Consider the following 16305-nt stretch of genomic DNA (forward strand, 5'->3'; position numbering starts at 1 on the left):
ATGATCCTGACTTTAGTGTTAAGTGATACATCTTTGCATTTGAGGACCTTTTCTAGTTCTCTCACAGCTGCCTTCCCCAGTCCTAGCCTTCTTCTGATTTCTTTACTACTGTCTCCATTTTGTTTAATGACTGTGCCGAGGTATTGATAATCCTTGACAAGTTCAATGTCCTCCCTGTCAACTTTAAAGTTACATAACTCTTTATCTTTATTAGGGTATTAGAATACCTTTATTAGGATGGACCAAAACGTTAAAATTGATAGTGAGCAAGCTTTTAAAGAAAGGCTGGAGAAGAGAAGACTGAGGGGAGAAATGATAGCACTCTTCAAGTACATGAAAGGTTGTCACACAGAGGAGGGCCGGGATCTCTTCTCGATTGTCCCAAGTGCAGGACACAGAATAATGGGCTCAAGTTGCAGGAAGCCAGATTTCGACTGAACATCAGGAAAAATGTCCTGTTAGAGCCATACGTCAAAGGAACCAAGAGGTAGTGGGCTCTCCGACACTGGAGGCATTCAAGAGGCAGCTGGACAGCCATCTGTCAAGAACGCTTTGATTTGAATTCCTGCATTGCGCAGGGGGTTGGACTTGATGGCCTTATAGGCCCCTTCCAACTGTACTATTCTATAATTCTGTGAAAACAGAAAGCCTGGCTCTTGCCCAGGTCTTTCTTCATCAGGTCTCCCAGAGTGTGGCTGTGCTGGCTTGGACTGATGGGGGTTATAATTCAGAACAACTGGAGGTCCCCAGGCTGGGGAAAGCTGAGCTTGAGTGGGCATAAGGGCCACCCTAGGATTCTAGGATTCTGTGCCTAGCAACTAATATAATCTCCTGAGGCCCTTCCCTTGAGAAATTAGGCTGGTATCTATTAGAAAGAGTGAGCTTTGTCTTTTGGATCTCCTCCTCCCCTCAGGAAAAACATCCCAGAGTCTTCTGGCACCGTAAAGACTAACAGCTTTATTACAGCAGAAGCTTTTGTGGATTAGAGTCCACTTCCTCAGATACATGAAGAATTATTCTAAGTTTGTTTGTTTGCTTGTTTCATCACATTGATATCCTGCCCTTCCTCCCAGAAGGAGCCCAGGGCAGCAAATAAAAGCATTAAGAACATTTTAAAACATCTTTAAAAAACAAAAGACATTAAAACATATGAAAACAAAACATCTTTAATAACATCTAAGTTACAGGTAAAGTATACACACGTGGATGCACAAAAAAACTGAGGTCAGAGGGAAATAAAGGGAAAAAAATACATACTGCGACAATTGGGGGAGGGACGTAGCTCAAAGGTGGATCATTTGCTTTATTCATTCATTTATTTATAAAAAATAGTTGTATACAGCTATTTCGTTAAAAACATCAAAGCGGTGTACAACCCATTAAAAAACAACCGTGGAATCAAAAACATTAAAAATACAATAAGAACGAAAGTCAACTGACCCCCCCCCCCAAAAAAGCATCTTCTTAATTGCCTGCATAAGCCTGGCAGAACAGAAAGGTTTTCAGCAGGTGCTTAAATATTAAAACATACAGAAGGTCCCAGGTTCAGTCTCTGGCATCTCTAGGTAGGGCTGGGAGAGACTGCCTTCTGAAACCCTGGAAAGCTGCTGCCAGTCGGTGCAGGACATACTCAGCTAGATGGACCAATGGTCTGACTCAGTACAAGGCAGCTAGCTTCCTGTGTTGCTGATCACATAAAAGCTGAAATGTATGTTAAACAAGGGAAATGTTGCCATATGTTGTTGTTGTTATGTGCCCTCAAGTCGATCACGACTTATGGCGACCCTATGAATCAGTGACCTCCAAGAGCATCTGTCATGGACCACCCTGTTCAGATCTTGTAAGTTCAGGTCTGTGGCTTCCTTTACGGAATTAATCCATCTCTTGTTTGGCCTTCCTCTTTTTCTACTCCCTTCTGTTTTTCCCAGCATTATTGTCTTTTCTAGTGAATCAGGTCTTCTCATGATGTGTCCAAAGTATGATAACCTCAGTTTCATCATTTTAGCTTCTAGTGACAGTTCTCATTTAATTTGTTCTAACACCCAATTATTTGTCTTTTTTGCAGTCCATGGTATGCACAAAGCTCTTCTCCAGCACCACATTTCAAATGAGTTGATTTTTCTCTTATCCGCCTTTTTCACTGTCCAACTTTCGCATCCATACATAGAGATCGGGAATACCATGGTCTGAAAGATCCTGACTTTTGTCTTCAGTGATACATCTTGGCATTTGAGGACCTTTCCTAGAGGTCATATAGAATGCTCTCATTCATGGTGCCAGTCAATCAGACATGCCATCTTCCAGGAGACTCCATTCCATTCCCCCGCCACCTGGTTTTCCTGTCTCTTCCTCACCACCACCCCGTGAAGAGTCTGTCCACATCCCATGGCCATGACATGCTTGGTCCTCATTCGGTTGTTTGGGGTTCCCCCCTCCCCAGATTTTCCCTAAAGATTTTCTTCTGGGGGTTACCTTGGGGCTCACCTAATCCTGCTTGCCATACGTCCTTCTTGTGACATTTTGGCTACATAAGGAACGGCACTTGGGAACGGCACTTACAACTGAACGTTGGACATAGAAGGAATGGTAAGCCCAGTGAACCATAGAGAGGTTCACCTGATGTTTTCGTTGTCATCATTCCGGCATCCGGCAAAGGCCATCCTGTTCCTCTGGGCTTTTAATCAGCATCAGTGTTTTATACTGTTATATGTTGGTTGTTATTTACAGCTAGTTTTCTCACAATGCAATGCTGTTCTAATTTTTTTTTTAAAAAAAATTACAGCTCTTTGGGTGTTTTTATTGCTGTGATTTCTGACTTTAATTGCAAATTTATTATTTATTTATATTTATTGCATTTGTATACCGCCCCATAGCCGAAGCTCTCTGGGCAGTTTACAACAATTAAAAACATTAAAAACAAATATACAAATTTAAAAACACATTTTTTAAATAAAGCAATTTAAAAACACATGCTAAAATGCCTGGGAGAAGAGGAAAGTCTTGACCTGGTGCAAGAAAAGATAACAGTGTTGGTGTCAGGCAGATCTCGTCAGAGAGAGCATTCCATAATTTGGGGGCCACCACTGAGAAGGCCCTCTCCCTTGTTGCCTTCCTACGAGCTTCCCTTGGAGTAGGCATCCGCAGGAGGGTCTTTGATGTTGAGCGTAGTGTATGTGTGGGTTCGTGTCGGGAGAGGTTCCATCAGGTATTGTGGTCCTAAGCTGTGTAAGGCTTTATAGGTTAAAACCAGCAACTTGAATCGAGCTCGGAAACACATGGGCAGCCAATGCAAGTGGGCCAGAATCAGTTTTATATGTCTGGGCCCTGTTACCAATCTGGCCGCTGCATTTTGCACAAGCTGCAGTTTCCAAACCGTGTTCAAAGGCAGCCCCACATAGAACGCATTGCTGTAATCTAACTTGGAGGTTACCAGAGCATGGACAACTGAAGCCAGGTTATCCCTGTCCAGATAGGGACGTAGCTGGGCCACCAACCGAAGTCGGTAGAAGGCATTCCGTGCCACCGAGGCTACCTGAGCCTCAAGTGACAGAGATGGTTCTAGGAGAACCCCCAAGCTATGAACCTGCTCCTTCAGGGGGAGTGCAACCCCATCCAGGACAGGTTGGACATCCACCATCCGGTCAGAAGAACCACCTACTAGCAGCATCTTAGTCTTGTCTGGATTGAGCCTCAGTTTATTAGCCTCATCCAGTCCATTGTCGCAGCCAGGCACTGGTTCAGCACATTGACAGCCTCACCTGAAGAAGATGAAAAGGAAAAATAGAGCTGCGTGTCATCAGCATACTGATGGCAACGCACTCCAAAGCTCCGGATGACCGAACCCAACTGTTTCATGTAGATGTTGAACAGCATGGGGGACAGAACTGACCCCTGTTGAACCCCATACTGGAGAGTCCAGGGTGCCGAGCAATGCTCCCCAAGCACCACCTTCTGGAGGCGACCTGCCAAGTAGGAGCGGAACCACCGCCATGCAGTCCCTCCCACTCCCAACTCAGCCAGTCCCCCCAGAAGGATACCATGGTCGATGGTATCGAAAGCCGCTGAGAGATCAAGGAGAATCAACAGAGTCACACTCCCCCTGTCTCTCTCCCGATAAAGGTCATCATAGAGGGCGACCAAGGCTGTTTCTGTGCCAAAACCAGGCCTGAAACCCGACTGAAATGGATCCAGATAATCGGTCTCATCCAAGAGTGTCTGGAGCTGGCCTGCCACCACTTGTTCGAGGACCTTGCCCAGGAATGGAACATTTGTTACCGGCCTATAGTTATTAAGATTTTCTGGGTCCAGTGAGGGTCTCTTCAGGAGTGGTCTCACTACCACCTCTTTCAGGCAGCAAAGGACTTTTTTTTTGTTGTAGTAGCGAGACAGGGTAGATTTAACAACCACCACCACCATAATAATACCTAGCACTCTTACTACCCAGGCCTGGTGACTGAAAAGCCAAATTCGTACATGTATGTGTTCATTTACCTATTCATTAATTCATTTAGTTTATATTCTGACCTTTCTCCTGAGGGAGCCCAGGGTGGCAAACATATCGATATCACTATCAATATCTATCTATCAATCAATCGATCTATGATTTATTGATTGATCGATCGATCAATAGATAGATATCAAAATATTAAAATATAATATATTAAAATATAATATATTAAAATATCTATCTATCTATCTATCTATCTATCTATCTATCTATCTATCTATCTATCTATCTAATCTATCTATCTATATGTGAATGTAATTGTGATTAACCAAACAGAGGTTTTTATTGTTTTAATATATATATTAAAGTTTAAAAGCATTCTCCTAACCAGTGATTTCAGGGTTGCCAAGAACAGTATCTTTTGGCCATTAAATACTTGGGTAAACACTGGAATGTTTTTAAGTTCCTCCTGAAAGTCGATAATGAGGGAGTCAGATGCACCTTCCCGGGGAGGGCATTCCACAAATGGGGAGCCTCCATGAAATGGTCCTGTCATGGGTCAATGCCAACCAGTGGTGGGACAGCCAACAAAGCCTCCCCTGCCGACCAGAGGGTCTGAGACGGCTGATATTTCTATTTATTGTAACATTGCTATGGGAAAGGGTCATTTAACTCTCCACGAGGGGCATTAATGTTTGCCTGGCTCTCGCCTCCCCCTGCAGGGAAGTGATCCAGATTGACCATTTCCTGAAGGAGACAGCTGCCCGTGAAGCCAACGCTAAAGTGCGTCTCCAGCAATTCATTGAGGAACTTCTGGACAGGGCCGACCGAGCTGAGAAGCAACTCCAGATCATCAGTAGCAGCTGCGGGACGACTCCCAACTGCAGCTTGGGGAGGTGCAGCGTGCCCGGATCCAAAAGCACCGGAAGACCGGTACCTAGCAACTCTGAAAGAGAGTGCAACACAGAGCCAGTCAGGGTCTGGCTGGGGAGAGAGGAGATAGGCTCTGAGGACAATCCAGTGGACATTGGTGGGTCCATTGCCAGTGAAGCAGTGAATCCGCTCCAGGTTTTAGTCCAAACTTTCAAGGAGCTGCCAAGATGCCTTCAGCTTTCAGTACATTGGACAGCTCCTTGAAAGTTCAGTCTAAAACCCAGAACGGATTCACTGCCTCACTGACATTGGAGCCACCAGTCTTCATTGGGACAATCCCGAGGGCCAGATAGGGAAGCTTGGAGGCCCTGAGGTTCTCCCCACCACCACCACCTCTTTAAATGTTGTCAAATAGCAACCACAGGTGATGGGGGTAAAATTCAGATCAGGACCCTGGTGCAGTGGGAGGGTGGGTAACCTTTTCCCCCAGTGAAAATCAACTCCCTCCCCCAAGCCTATCAACCCCATTGTGTGCAACTTCTCTGTGCACAAGGGTTGTGGACCTTTCATAAGGGCCACATTCCCTTCCTGGCAACCTTCCAGGGCCACATGTCAGCAGTGGGCGGGGCCAGAGGCAACAGTGGGCGGAGCAACACATGCAGATTTTTACCTTTGTACAGTAGGCCACTTCCTGCACACATTCACGTTCTCTTCCGAATCTTCCATATAGGCACGAAAGAGGCATTGTAAGTGTTCAAGGGTGGATTCCTTGAGCAAAACACCCAGGGAGGTTGTGATGCACAGCTAGCGATGGGCATGGTCGGGGGAGAGTGACTGGGAAGAGATGTGGCATGGGGAGAGTCCCTAAGACCAGGCAAAGAGGCTTGGAGGACCGCATTTCACCCCCGGGCCTAAGGTACCCCACCCTCCATACCTTCCGATGGTGAAGTAGCATTGGGGGCTGGGATTTTCACTGCTCCCGTTGCTGATAATCGTAACGCTGAATGCAGGATTTGTTTCTCCACAATCCAACATGATATTGAAGTCTGCCTCATCCAGGATATATTGTTTTGATCTGCAAACACACACAACGAAAGAGACATAAAGCAACCCGCCCCGCTGCTGCCGTTTGCGAGCCTTTCAAGATGGACGTTTGAATCCCACGTTGCTGTGGCCTCTTCCGTTGTAGTCGTGATGGTCTTGTAAACGGGAGAGAAGAAAGAGTTCAGCTCAAGTGCTCGGTGTCTTGTCGGGTGGGTGGGAAGGAGTCTGCTGATCCGTAGTTCTTTTGTCTCCGCAGAGAGACAGGCACTCCGTCCCTGGAGCAACAGCACACAGTTCCTATGCCGTTTCCAACCAAAGGTCATCTTCAAGCACTGGGTAAGAAATCGGCCTTGCATTTCCATCTGCTTGCTTTGGAGCAGACTTTCTCAGCATGGTGCTCTCTAGCATGGCTGTGCTGGCCGGGACGGATGGAAGTTGTCACCCCATCTGGAGAGGACCATGTTGAGGAACAATGCTTTAAGGAACAGGAAAGTGGTGATGCCTCACTTTAGACATTGCCTTCAGTTTCAATGTGTGCAAATTTAGGCTTCAGTGTCCACTGTGGGGTCCCGGCAAAGAACTAAACTCTTCCCAAAGGTGGACCTGTGTACAACCCCCCCAGCTCAGAAAGTAAACTGTTCAGAGAAAAGGTCGTATAGCCCAGGCATCTTGCGTTCTGCAGCCCCATAGCACAAAGGCATGTTGAGGGCTGAATCTGGCATCCTAGGAATCTCAGCTTTCATTTAGGAATAGGCTGCTAGTCCTTAAGGCTGCACAAAAACAGGCTGCTGAATTCTCAGAGGGAGCAGTGCTGCATTTCTAGCGCTCAGGGATTGTGGTTTGGTGCACTTTGCCCTTCCCCATTGCTTGCAGGATATAAAATAATAAAATGTCTGTGTCCTTAACATAGAATTCAACCTTGTGCTTCAGTGCAGAATTAGTTTTTAAAATAAAAAAAAGCCCAGAGTATATGTAACCCATCCAGACTCTTTGCTTCCACCACTTGGCAGTAGTCTGATAAGTGGGGGAGGGAGGCAATGTTCTAATTATAGGGGGAAAGTTAAGATGTCCCTTAACGGAATCCATAAGCCCCGTCCCAAATTTTACCCACATATCCCTTCTCGTAGAGAGCCAGTAAGGTGTTGGACTACAACCTGGGAGACCAGGGTTCGAATCCCCACACAGCCATGAAGCTCACGGGTGGCCTTGGGCCAGTCACTTCCTCTCAGCCTCAGAGGAAGGCAATGGTAAACCCCCTCTGAATACTGCTTACCATGAAAACCCTGTTCATAGGTTCGCCGTAAGTCGGAATCGACTCGAAGACAGGCCATTTTCAGTTCATCCCTTCTGGTAGCCCTCTGAAAGCAATAGCTATGGGGGGGTAGTCGAAACAGAACCAAGCCATCTCACTCATCCAAGCATTTGGGGGGGGGAGCATGATGTATGCATTTATTTATTATTGCATTTATATCCTGCCTTTCCTCCAAGGAGCTCAAGGTGGCGTATATGGTTCTCTTCCCCCTCCATTTTAACCTCACAACAACCCTGTGAGGTAGATAAGGCTGAGAGGCAGCGACTGGCCTCAAGTCACCCAGCGAGCTTCAGGGCCAAGTGGAGATTTGAACCCTGCTCTCCGAGGTCCCAGTCCAGCACTCTAACCACTTTGTCACACTGGCTGTTTGACGTGGCAAAGGGTTGCTCTAGAAAGCCTCTGGGTGGCTCCTTCTTCCAGCTCTCTGGTTCTGTGATTATAGAGCCTCCAGCCGCGCCAAAGCCGTCTCACAGAGCTCAGGCTGCTATGACAGTGACAGCCCCGAACTGTACCAAGGAGAGGAGACCACCGATGGACCCTCCTACCAAGGTGGACAGAACCGAGGTCCAGAGAGTGGCTTTGAGAGGCCCGGAGGGGTGCGGGCATCTGGCCTGCGCAGACAAGCCATCCAGAACTGGCACCGCAGGCCTTACCGGAACAGCACAGAAGGCGAGGAAGGTGACATCTCTGATGTGGGCTCCAGGACAACCGAGTCAGAGGCTGAAATGTGGGAGACAGAGCCCAGGGTCCCACCAGAAGTTCAGCAGGGGAACTCCTCCAGGCCTGGAAACAGCTCAAGACCGCAAGGTGAGTTTCCTCCATAAGGAAGAGAAGAGAGAAGGGATCCCACCTCAAGTGCAAAAGCATTTTGACAGAAGGGTACTCTCTCTCTCTCTCTCTCTCACTCTCTCTCTCTCTCTCTCTCTCTCTTTCTCTCTCTGTCTCTCTCTCTCTCTCTCTCTCTCTCTCTCTCTCTCCCCTTACTTATTTATTTTATTTATATCCCACCTTTACTCCCAAGGAGCTCAAGGCAGTGTACACAGCTCCTTTCTCTTTCCAAACGATCCTCCCAACAACCCTTTGAGGTAGGTGAGGCTGAGAGTTGGGAAGTGGCCCAAGGTCACCTGGTGAGCTTCATGGCTGAGTGGGGATTAGAGCCCTGCACTCCCAGGTCCTAATCCAACATTCAAAGCCCTACAGATGCCTTTCTTTCTGAAACAGGGCCCTCTTAACCTTGCTGTCAGGAGCTGAATTCTGCTCCTGATATTGGGTGTAAGCTGCATATGTCTGTAAGTTTAGCTAGTTTCATGTATAAAATATATCCATCACTTCCCACACCAAAAGGTGATCTGATGCATCTTGCAAAATAAAGTAAAGTCTAACAAAAATATGCATTTGAATCAGCCTTTACCAACCTGGTGCTTTCCAGAAGCTATGGGTTGTTGCTAGACTCCCGCTGCCACACTCCCTGACCATTGGCCATGCTGGCTGGAGCTGATGGGAGACGGAGTTGTTCACACCTGGAAGGCACCCAGTTGCCCACCCCTGTTTACATGAGGCACATATACTAAAAGTGGTCATCCCCAAGATTGCTTAAAAAAAAGACTACTCGAGGATGAACCAAAAGATGGCCACTGAAACCAAGCCATTGCAAGAGTGGTTCCCAAAATTCCCCCCAACCCACCAATGGAAAATTGCTGGTGGTCTTTGCAAACTACTTAATGATTTTTCTGCCTGTTGTAGCAATTGTGGTATGCTGTGCTAGGTTCTGTATGGGCTTCAATTGTATTTTCAATTGCTTCTTTTGTTTCTAATATTGCATTCCATAGAATTCAAATAGTAATATGTTGAAGTACAATAAAAGGAATAAAAGAAGCAATGACAATACAATTGAAAAAATCAATAGGAATATTTAATGCGGGGATGTCAGGGACCGCTCATGGTCCACGGACCACAGTTTGGGAACCCCTGCCTTGGAATGAAATACATCTTTGCCAGGTGCCAAGAAGATGACAATGCTGGCACAAGGTGAATGGCACCATTAAACTCTGTGGGGCTGGCTTCAGGAGAGACGCGTGTGGGATTGTGCTGTTAGTCTCCCAGGAGTGCCTGTTTCTAATCTGTAAAGTGCCGAGAAGTCACATGTGCAAATGCCCTTTATGGGTCCTTTCTGTCACAGGCAGGTCCGACGGAGAGAAGGCTGTCAGGCCTGAGAGAGGCAGCCCAGCTCGCTCCAATGAGGTCATCAGCCCCGAGATCCTCAAGATGCGAGCCGCCCTCTTTTGCATTTTCACATACCTTGACACCAAGACGCTGCTTAGGGCTGCTGAGGTTTGCAAGGACTGGAAATTTGTGGCGCGGCACCCTGCTGTGTGGACCCGGGTGCTGTTGGAGAATGCCAGGGTGTCTTCTAAGGTAACCAAAAGCCTCAAGCTCATTATTTTTTAAAAAAAGACTGAGTTCTGGAGTGGTCTCTGAAGCCAGGATGGCTACCCTGTGACCCTCCAGACATTGTTGGACTCTAATTCCCATCAGCCCCAGCCAGCATGGCTAATGGTCAGGGGTGATGGAAGTTGGAGTCCAACCAGATCTGGAGGACCAATGGTTAACCACTCCTGATCTAAACTGATGATGCTTACAAGGGACGGAGTAGCCATAACTAAACATTAGGAGAAACTTCCAGTTGGTACGAGCGGTCCAACAGTAGCGCAGGTTGCTTGAGGAGATAGTGGGTTTTTCTCCATTGGAGGTATTTAAGTGGAGACTGTATGGCAACCTGGCAGGGATGCAGAAGTTGCGTCTTGCATTGTGAATCCTGCACTAAGCAGGCCAAGACTTAGATTTGCATAGATTTGTGGACAGTAACATGCAAAACTATAGGAGAAGATGAGCAGAATTAAATGGAAGATTTGCAATCCAGTTAGACTGCATCATATATTTTTGTGTCTTCCTAAATGTTATTCTAATTCAAATTCAGAGGTGGCTAATCTGTTTCTCTTCAGCTCCCACCATCTCTGACCACTGGCCATGGTGGCTGGGGCTGATGGAAGTTGGAGGCCAACAACAACATTGGAAGGGTCACAGACTCCCCTCCCATTCTAATTGTTAGCCCCATCATGCCTTTTGCCAATGGAGATTGGTGGGGCAGTGAATCTGCTTCAGGTTTTAGTCTGAATTTTTGAGGAGCTGTCCAAGGTGCTGCAAGCTCTCTCAAGGCCCTTTCAACTTTCAAGGAGCTGTCCAAGGTGCTGAAAGTTTGGACTAAAACCTGTAGTGAATTCACTGTCCCACTCTTTGCTGCCTATTGAAATCAATTTCATCAGAAGTGTTTCTAGTGTGGACGTTTGGTTGCACCCACACAATGCATTTAAAGCACATTTAAAGCACATTCTGCCCCCCCCAAAGAATCCTGGGGACTGTAGTTTACCCTTCACAAAGCAACAATTCCCAGCACCCTTAAAAAATTGCACTTACCACGAATTGGGGGCAGAGAGAGGAATGTGCTTTAAATTAGAGAGTACCAATTCACTTGGATGATTGCTTCAAGCAGAAGGTTCTCATTTCACATGTGCCATTTCCCTGAAGTAGAGTGGCTGATCTACCTCTTCCTTCCTCAGTTCCTGGTCATGCTGTCACAGTGGTGCACACAAACGCACTCCCTCACCCTCCAGAATCTCAAGCCCCGGCAGAGGGGGAAGAAAGAAACCAAGGAGGATTACATGAAAAGCACACGGTGAGTCAGACCCTTCAGACCCTTCTGGAGCAACAGTCACAAAGCATCCCTCCCCAACCATATTTTGCTCACTCTGGAGTAGAGAAGAAAAGATCTGTCAATTTCAGGGCTCTCAATGTCTCATTTTTCCAATCTTAGATTCAGTTCTCCACATTATTGCAGGAATTTGCAGGTATTTTTAAAAAAAATCTTCATGAAAATTCTCCAGCATTTTTGTGTGAATTTCTACTGATAAGCACATTTTTGTAGGCAGTTTTGACTAATGTGCACATTTTTACAAGTTGTTTCCCATTCTATAGTGCATTTTGCATGTTATTTTCACTCATATGATTTGGAACAAGTGCTGATGAATGTTAAAGAGGAAAGCACAAAAGCAAGACTACAGCTGAACGTCAAGAAAGTATGACAATAGAAGATTTAGGTAACTTTCAAGTTGACAATGAGGACATTGAACTTGTCAAGGATTTACCTTGGCACAGTCATTAACCAAAATGGAGACAATAGTCAAGAAATCAGGCTAGGACTGGGTGGGGCAGCTGTGAGAGAGCTAGAAAAGGTCCTCAAATGCAAAGATGTATCACTGAACACCAAAGTCAGGATCATTCAGACCATGGTATTCCCGATCTCTATGTATGGATGTGAAAGTTGGACAGTGAAAAAGGCGGATAAGAGAAAAATCATTTGAAATGTGGTGCTGGAGAAGAGCTTTGCACATACCATGGACTGCGAAAAAGACCAATAATTGGGTGTTAGAACAAATTAAACCAGAACAATCACTAGAAGCTAAAATGATGAAACTGAGGTTACCATACTTTGGACACAACATGAGAAGACATGATTTACTAGAAAATACAATAATGCTGGGAAAAACAGAAGGGAGTAGAAAAAGAGGAAGGCCAAACAAGAGATGGATTGATTCCATAAAGGAAGCCACAGACCTGAACTTACAAGGTCTGAACAGGGTGGTTCATGACAGATGCTATTGGAGGCCGCTGATTCATAGGGTCGCCATGAGTCGATATCGACTTGAAGGCACATAACAACAACAATTCATTTTTATGCACACTTTCTCGTAATATATGCAGTTTTGTAAACATTGTTTGGTGAACTGCATCGTAAAATTCAAATAAATGTGAAGTTCAAAAGATGGCTGTGTTTCGGTTCTCATATTGTTTCGGAAACTGTGAATTTGGTAGATTCAGCCTGAAATGCAAACTGGATTGGAATTCTTGCCTATCCCTACTCTGGATAGGGTAGCCAGCCCTTGCTCACATTTTAACAGCTTGGGACCAATTTACTTGCAGGGTTGCCTTAACTCGTATGTGCCCACCTGACTGCTTTGGCCAGCAGTACTGTCACCGTTCCAGCACCACATTTATTTGTTTATTTATTTATTTATTTATTTATTAAACTTGTATACCGCCCCATAGCCGAAGCTCTCTGGGCAGTTTACAATAACACTCATTCTGCACTTAAAAGAAATTGTTCTTTTAGAGTGTTGACATGAAGCAGGTGCCTTCTCTGTACTCTTCCCAGCGACTTCTTAAAAGCATTTTTCTTTAGGCAAGCCTACATGCAGAAGTTGTGATTAAAACATATGTCTCTCTTGCTTTCTGTTGATTTTAATTTTAAGGCACTTGTTTTTACCTGTCTTTTGTTGATAATTTTCGTGTGTTTTTTTGTAAACTGCTTAGACATTCTATGATGATCAATCGGTATATAAATCTTGTTAAATAAATAAAAAATAATGCAGCATGTGGGATCCTGACCATTATCTACAACTAGGGGCAGATAGCCTTCCCTCCCCCTCCCTCTCCCTCCAAATTTCTCTGGTTACAAGCTTGTGCTGCATCTTTCCTTACACACTCACACAAACACATACACACACTCTTATCCAACGTGTATGCCTAGCTGGATGAGAAACCACATAGGAAGCTGCTGTATACTGAGACAGACCATTAGACCATCTAGCTCTGTATTGTCAACCTTGACTGGCAGTGCCTCTCCAGGATTTCAGAGAGGATTCTCTCCCAACCAGTGGCTACTGGTGGCTCCATGTAAGTGGGGCAGTGAAATCCGCTCCGGGTTTTACTCCAAACTTGCAAGAGTTTTCCTAGGCATTTCAGCAGCTTGAACAGCTCCTTGAAAGGTCAGGTGAAAACCCAGAACAGATCCCACTGCTCCAGTGACACAGAGCCAACAGGCGCCTCTGCTCCCGACCCTACCTGGAGATGCTGGGGGTTGAACCTGGGACCTTCTGCATGCAAAGCAGGTTCTTGGCTGCTGAGATACAGCCCTTCTTCTGAACAAATACAAACTTGGGAGCTGTATATTTGGTTCCCAACCCTGTTCAGCAAGGATGGGGGACTCGTGGCTCTCCAGATGCTGTTAAACTCCATCTCCCATCATCTGTGACCATCTGCCATCCTGGCTGGGGCTGGTGAGAGTTCAAGTCCAACAATACCTGGAAGGTACCAGACCTGGGAAGGATGGTTTAGAGGCTGTATGTTAGTGCCAGGCCTGGTTTCACTGGGGAGAATTATTATTATTAGTATTGGTATTAGTATTAAAGTTCTTAAAAACATTTCAAAAACAGAACATCAAAAAAAATCTTTAAAACATATTTTTAAAAATTGTTAAAACTATCTTAAAAAGCAGTTCCAACACAGAAGCAGACTGGGATAGCTCTCTACTTAAAATGCTTGTTGAAAGAGAAAGGTCTTCAGTAGGTTCCAAAAAGATAACAGAGATGGCACCTGTCTAATATTTAAGGGCTGGGGCTGGTGAGAGTTCAAGTCCAACAATACCTGGAAGGTACCAGACCTGGGAAGGATGGTTTAGAGGCTGTATGTTAGTGCCAGGCCTGGTTTCACTGGGGAGAATTATTAGTATTAGTATTAGTATTAAAGTTCTTAAAAACATTTCAAAAACAGAACATCAAAAAAAATCTTTAAAACATATTTTTAAAAATTGTTAAAACTATCTTAAAAAGCAGTTCCAACACAGAAGCAGACTGGGATAGCTCTCTACTTAAAAGGCTTGTTGAAAGAGAAAGGTCTTCAGTAGGTGCCAAAAAGATAACAGAGATGGCACCTGTCTAATATTTAAGGGGAGGGAATTCCAAAGGGTAGGTGCCACAACACTAAAGGTCCACTTCCTATGTTGTGCGGAACAGACCTCCTGGTAAGATGGTGTCTGGAGGAGGCCCTCACTTGCAGAGCACAGTGATTGACTGGGTATATAAGGGATAAGACGGTCTTTCAGGTATTGTCAGGTAGAGCTGGGAGACATTCCCTGTCTGAAACCCTGGAGAGAGCCTGCCATTCAGTGCAGACAACACTGAGCTAGTATAGTGAACTGACATAAGGCAGCTTCCTAGCAAAATCTTTGAACAGTAGTTCAGGGTAGGATCTCGGGGAGTTCTAACAGAGAATTCTCACCCAGTGATTCTTTGAAGGAAGACATAACAGATACTGTATAACATGGATGTGTTTGTGGCACAAGTATATTTCTTGACTCACCTTCTTCCCTTTCCGTTTGCATCTTTTCTTCCCAGGGGCTGCCTTGAAGCTGGGCTGGAGTCCTTGCTAAAGGCCACGGGGAGCAACCTCTTGATCCTCCGCATTTCTCACTGCCCCAACATCTTGACAGACCGCTCCCTCTGGCTGGCCAGCTGCTATTGCCGAGCCCTCCAGGCAGTCACCTACCGGTAAGTGGACTGGGCTATGGTTCTCAGCCAGCTCAGAAATGTGGCACTCAAAAGCAAACGCCTGCCTTGCTTTCTGCTGGTGAATCTGGGTCCAAGGCAACAGATCATAACCTTCTGTTAGGAGATCTTCAGGCAAAGATGTAGCTAGCTTGTCAATCGCTTTATGCAAAATTACTAAATCACTGTAGGGTTACTCTTATTCTGCTTTTTCTCGGCACAAAATGCTGTTACCTTGGCACAGAATTCTGTGCTGCAAATGCAAGAAGTACACAGAAAGAAATCCCTGGTATGTGTAGGGATGCCACCTTTTAAAAAATTAGCCCTGCCCTGTAATAGCCACTGGAAACAAATTAACAGGTAAGGGTGGGGGTTTTTTTCTGGCATGGAGAGGAGAAGAAAATGCTTTGCTGATTTTCTGTAGGCCTGGCTGTTTGTTTTTAATGGATTGTCTTTCTGATTCAGCAAAATATAACTTTGGGTGGGGACGGGGGGGACAGAGGGTCTGGGGAAAGGAAGAGTGGGAAATCTTTAAAATGAAAGTATAGAAATATCTTGAAAAAGAGAGAAAGGAATAAATGGAAGGGAGATAATAATGACTGAGTGATCGAGGCAGTGGCCAACTTCGTTCTCTTCTCTGAGATATAGATAAGTCATCAGGCTGTTACAGTTTGGAATTTCAGGGACTCAGGAAGCTGCCTTCTATCGAGTCAGACCATTGGTACATCTAGTATTGTCCACACTGTCAGCAGCTCTCCAGATATGTAGATGGGGCATATCCCCAGCTCTCTCTCTGGAGATGCTGACCAGGTTTGAACTTGGGACCTTCTGCATGCAAAAACAGGGGATGAAGCTGAGGTTATCATACTTTGGACACATAATGAGAAGACACAATTCACTAGGAAAGACAATCATGCTGGGAAAAACAGAAGGGAGTAGAAAAAGAGGAAGGCCAAACAAGAGATGCATTGATTCCATACAGGAAGCCACAAACCTGAACTTAGAACATCTGAACACCGTGGTTCATGACAGAGGCTACTGGAGGTTACTGATTCATAGGGGCGCCATAAATCATAATCGACTTGAAGGCATATAGCAACAACCACCACCACTGAGCTACTGCCTCTCCCCTACATAGGAATCTGCCTTATGCATAATGAGACAATCAGTCCACCTAGCCCAGGATTGTC

The 16305-nt window shown here is 45.5% G+C and overlaps 1 protein-coding gene across 1 annotated transcript in view; it reads left to right on the forward strand.

Moving 5' to 3' along the window:
• The window catches only part of FBXO41 (F-box protein 41), a 56133-nt gene that overhangs the window by 9550 nt on the left and 30278 nt on the right, over nucleotides 1-16305 (forward strand). Inside the window, exons 2-7 of the mRNA XM_061584928.1 lie at nucleotides 5170-5380; nucleotides 6621-6700; nucleotides 8119-8483; nucleotides 9856-10091; nucleotides 11294-11409; nucleotides 14966-15118. Coding sequence (XP_061440912.1) covers nucleotides 5170-5380; nucleotides 6621-6700; nucleotides 8119-8483; nucleotides 9856-10091; nucleotides 11294-11409; nucleotides 14966-15118 — 1161 coding nt within the window. The remainder of the gene's footprint in view (nucleotides 1-5169; nucleotides 5381-6620; nucleotides 6701-8118; nucleotides 8484-9855; nucleotides 10092-11293; nucleotides 11410-14965; nucleotides 15119-16305) is intronic.

Source organism: Rhineura floridana, chromosome 9, assembly GCF_030035675.1.
Source record: "Rhineura floridana isolate rRhiFlo1 chromosome 9, rRhiFlo1.hap2, whole genome shotgun sequence".
Lineage (NCBI taxonomy): Eukaryota > Metazoa > Chordata > Lepidosauria > Squamata > Rhineuridae > Rhineura > Rhineura floridana.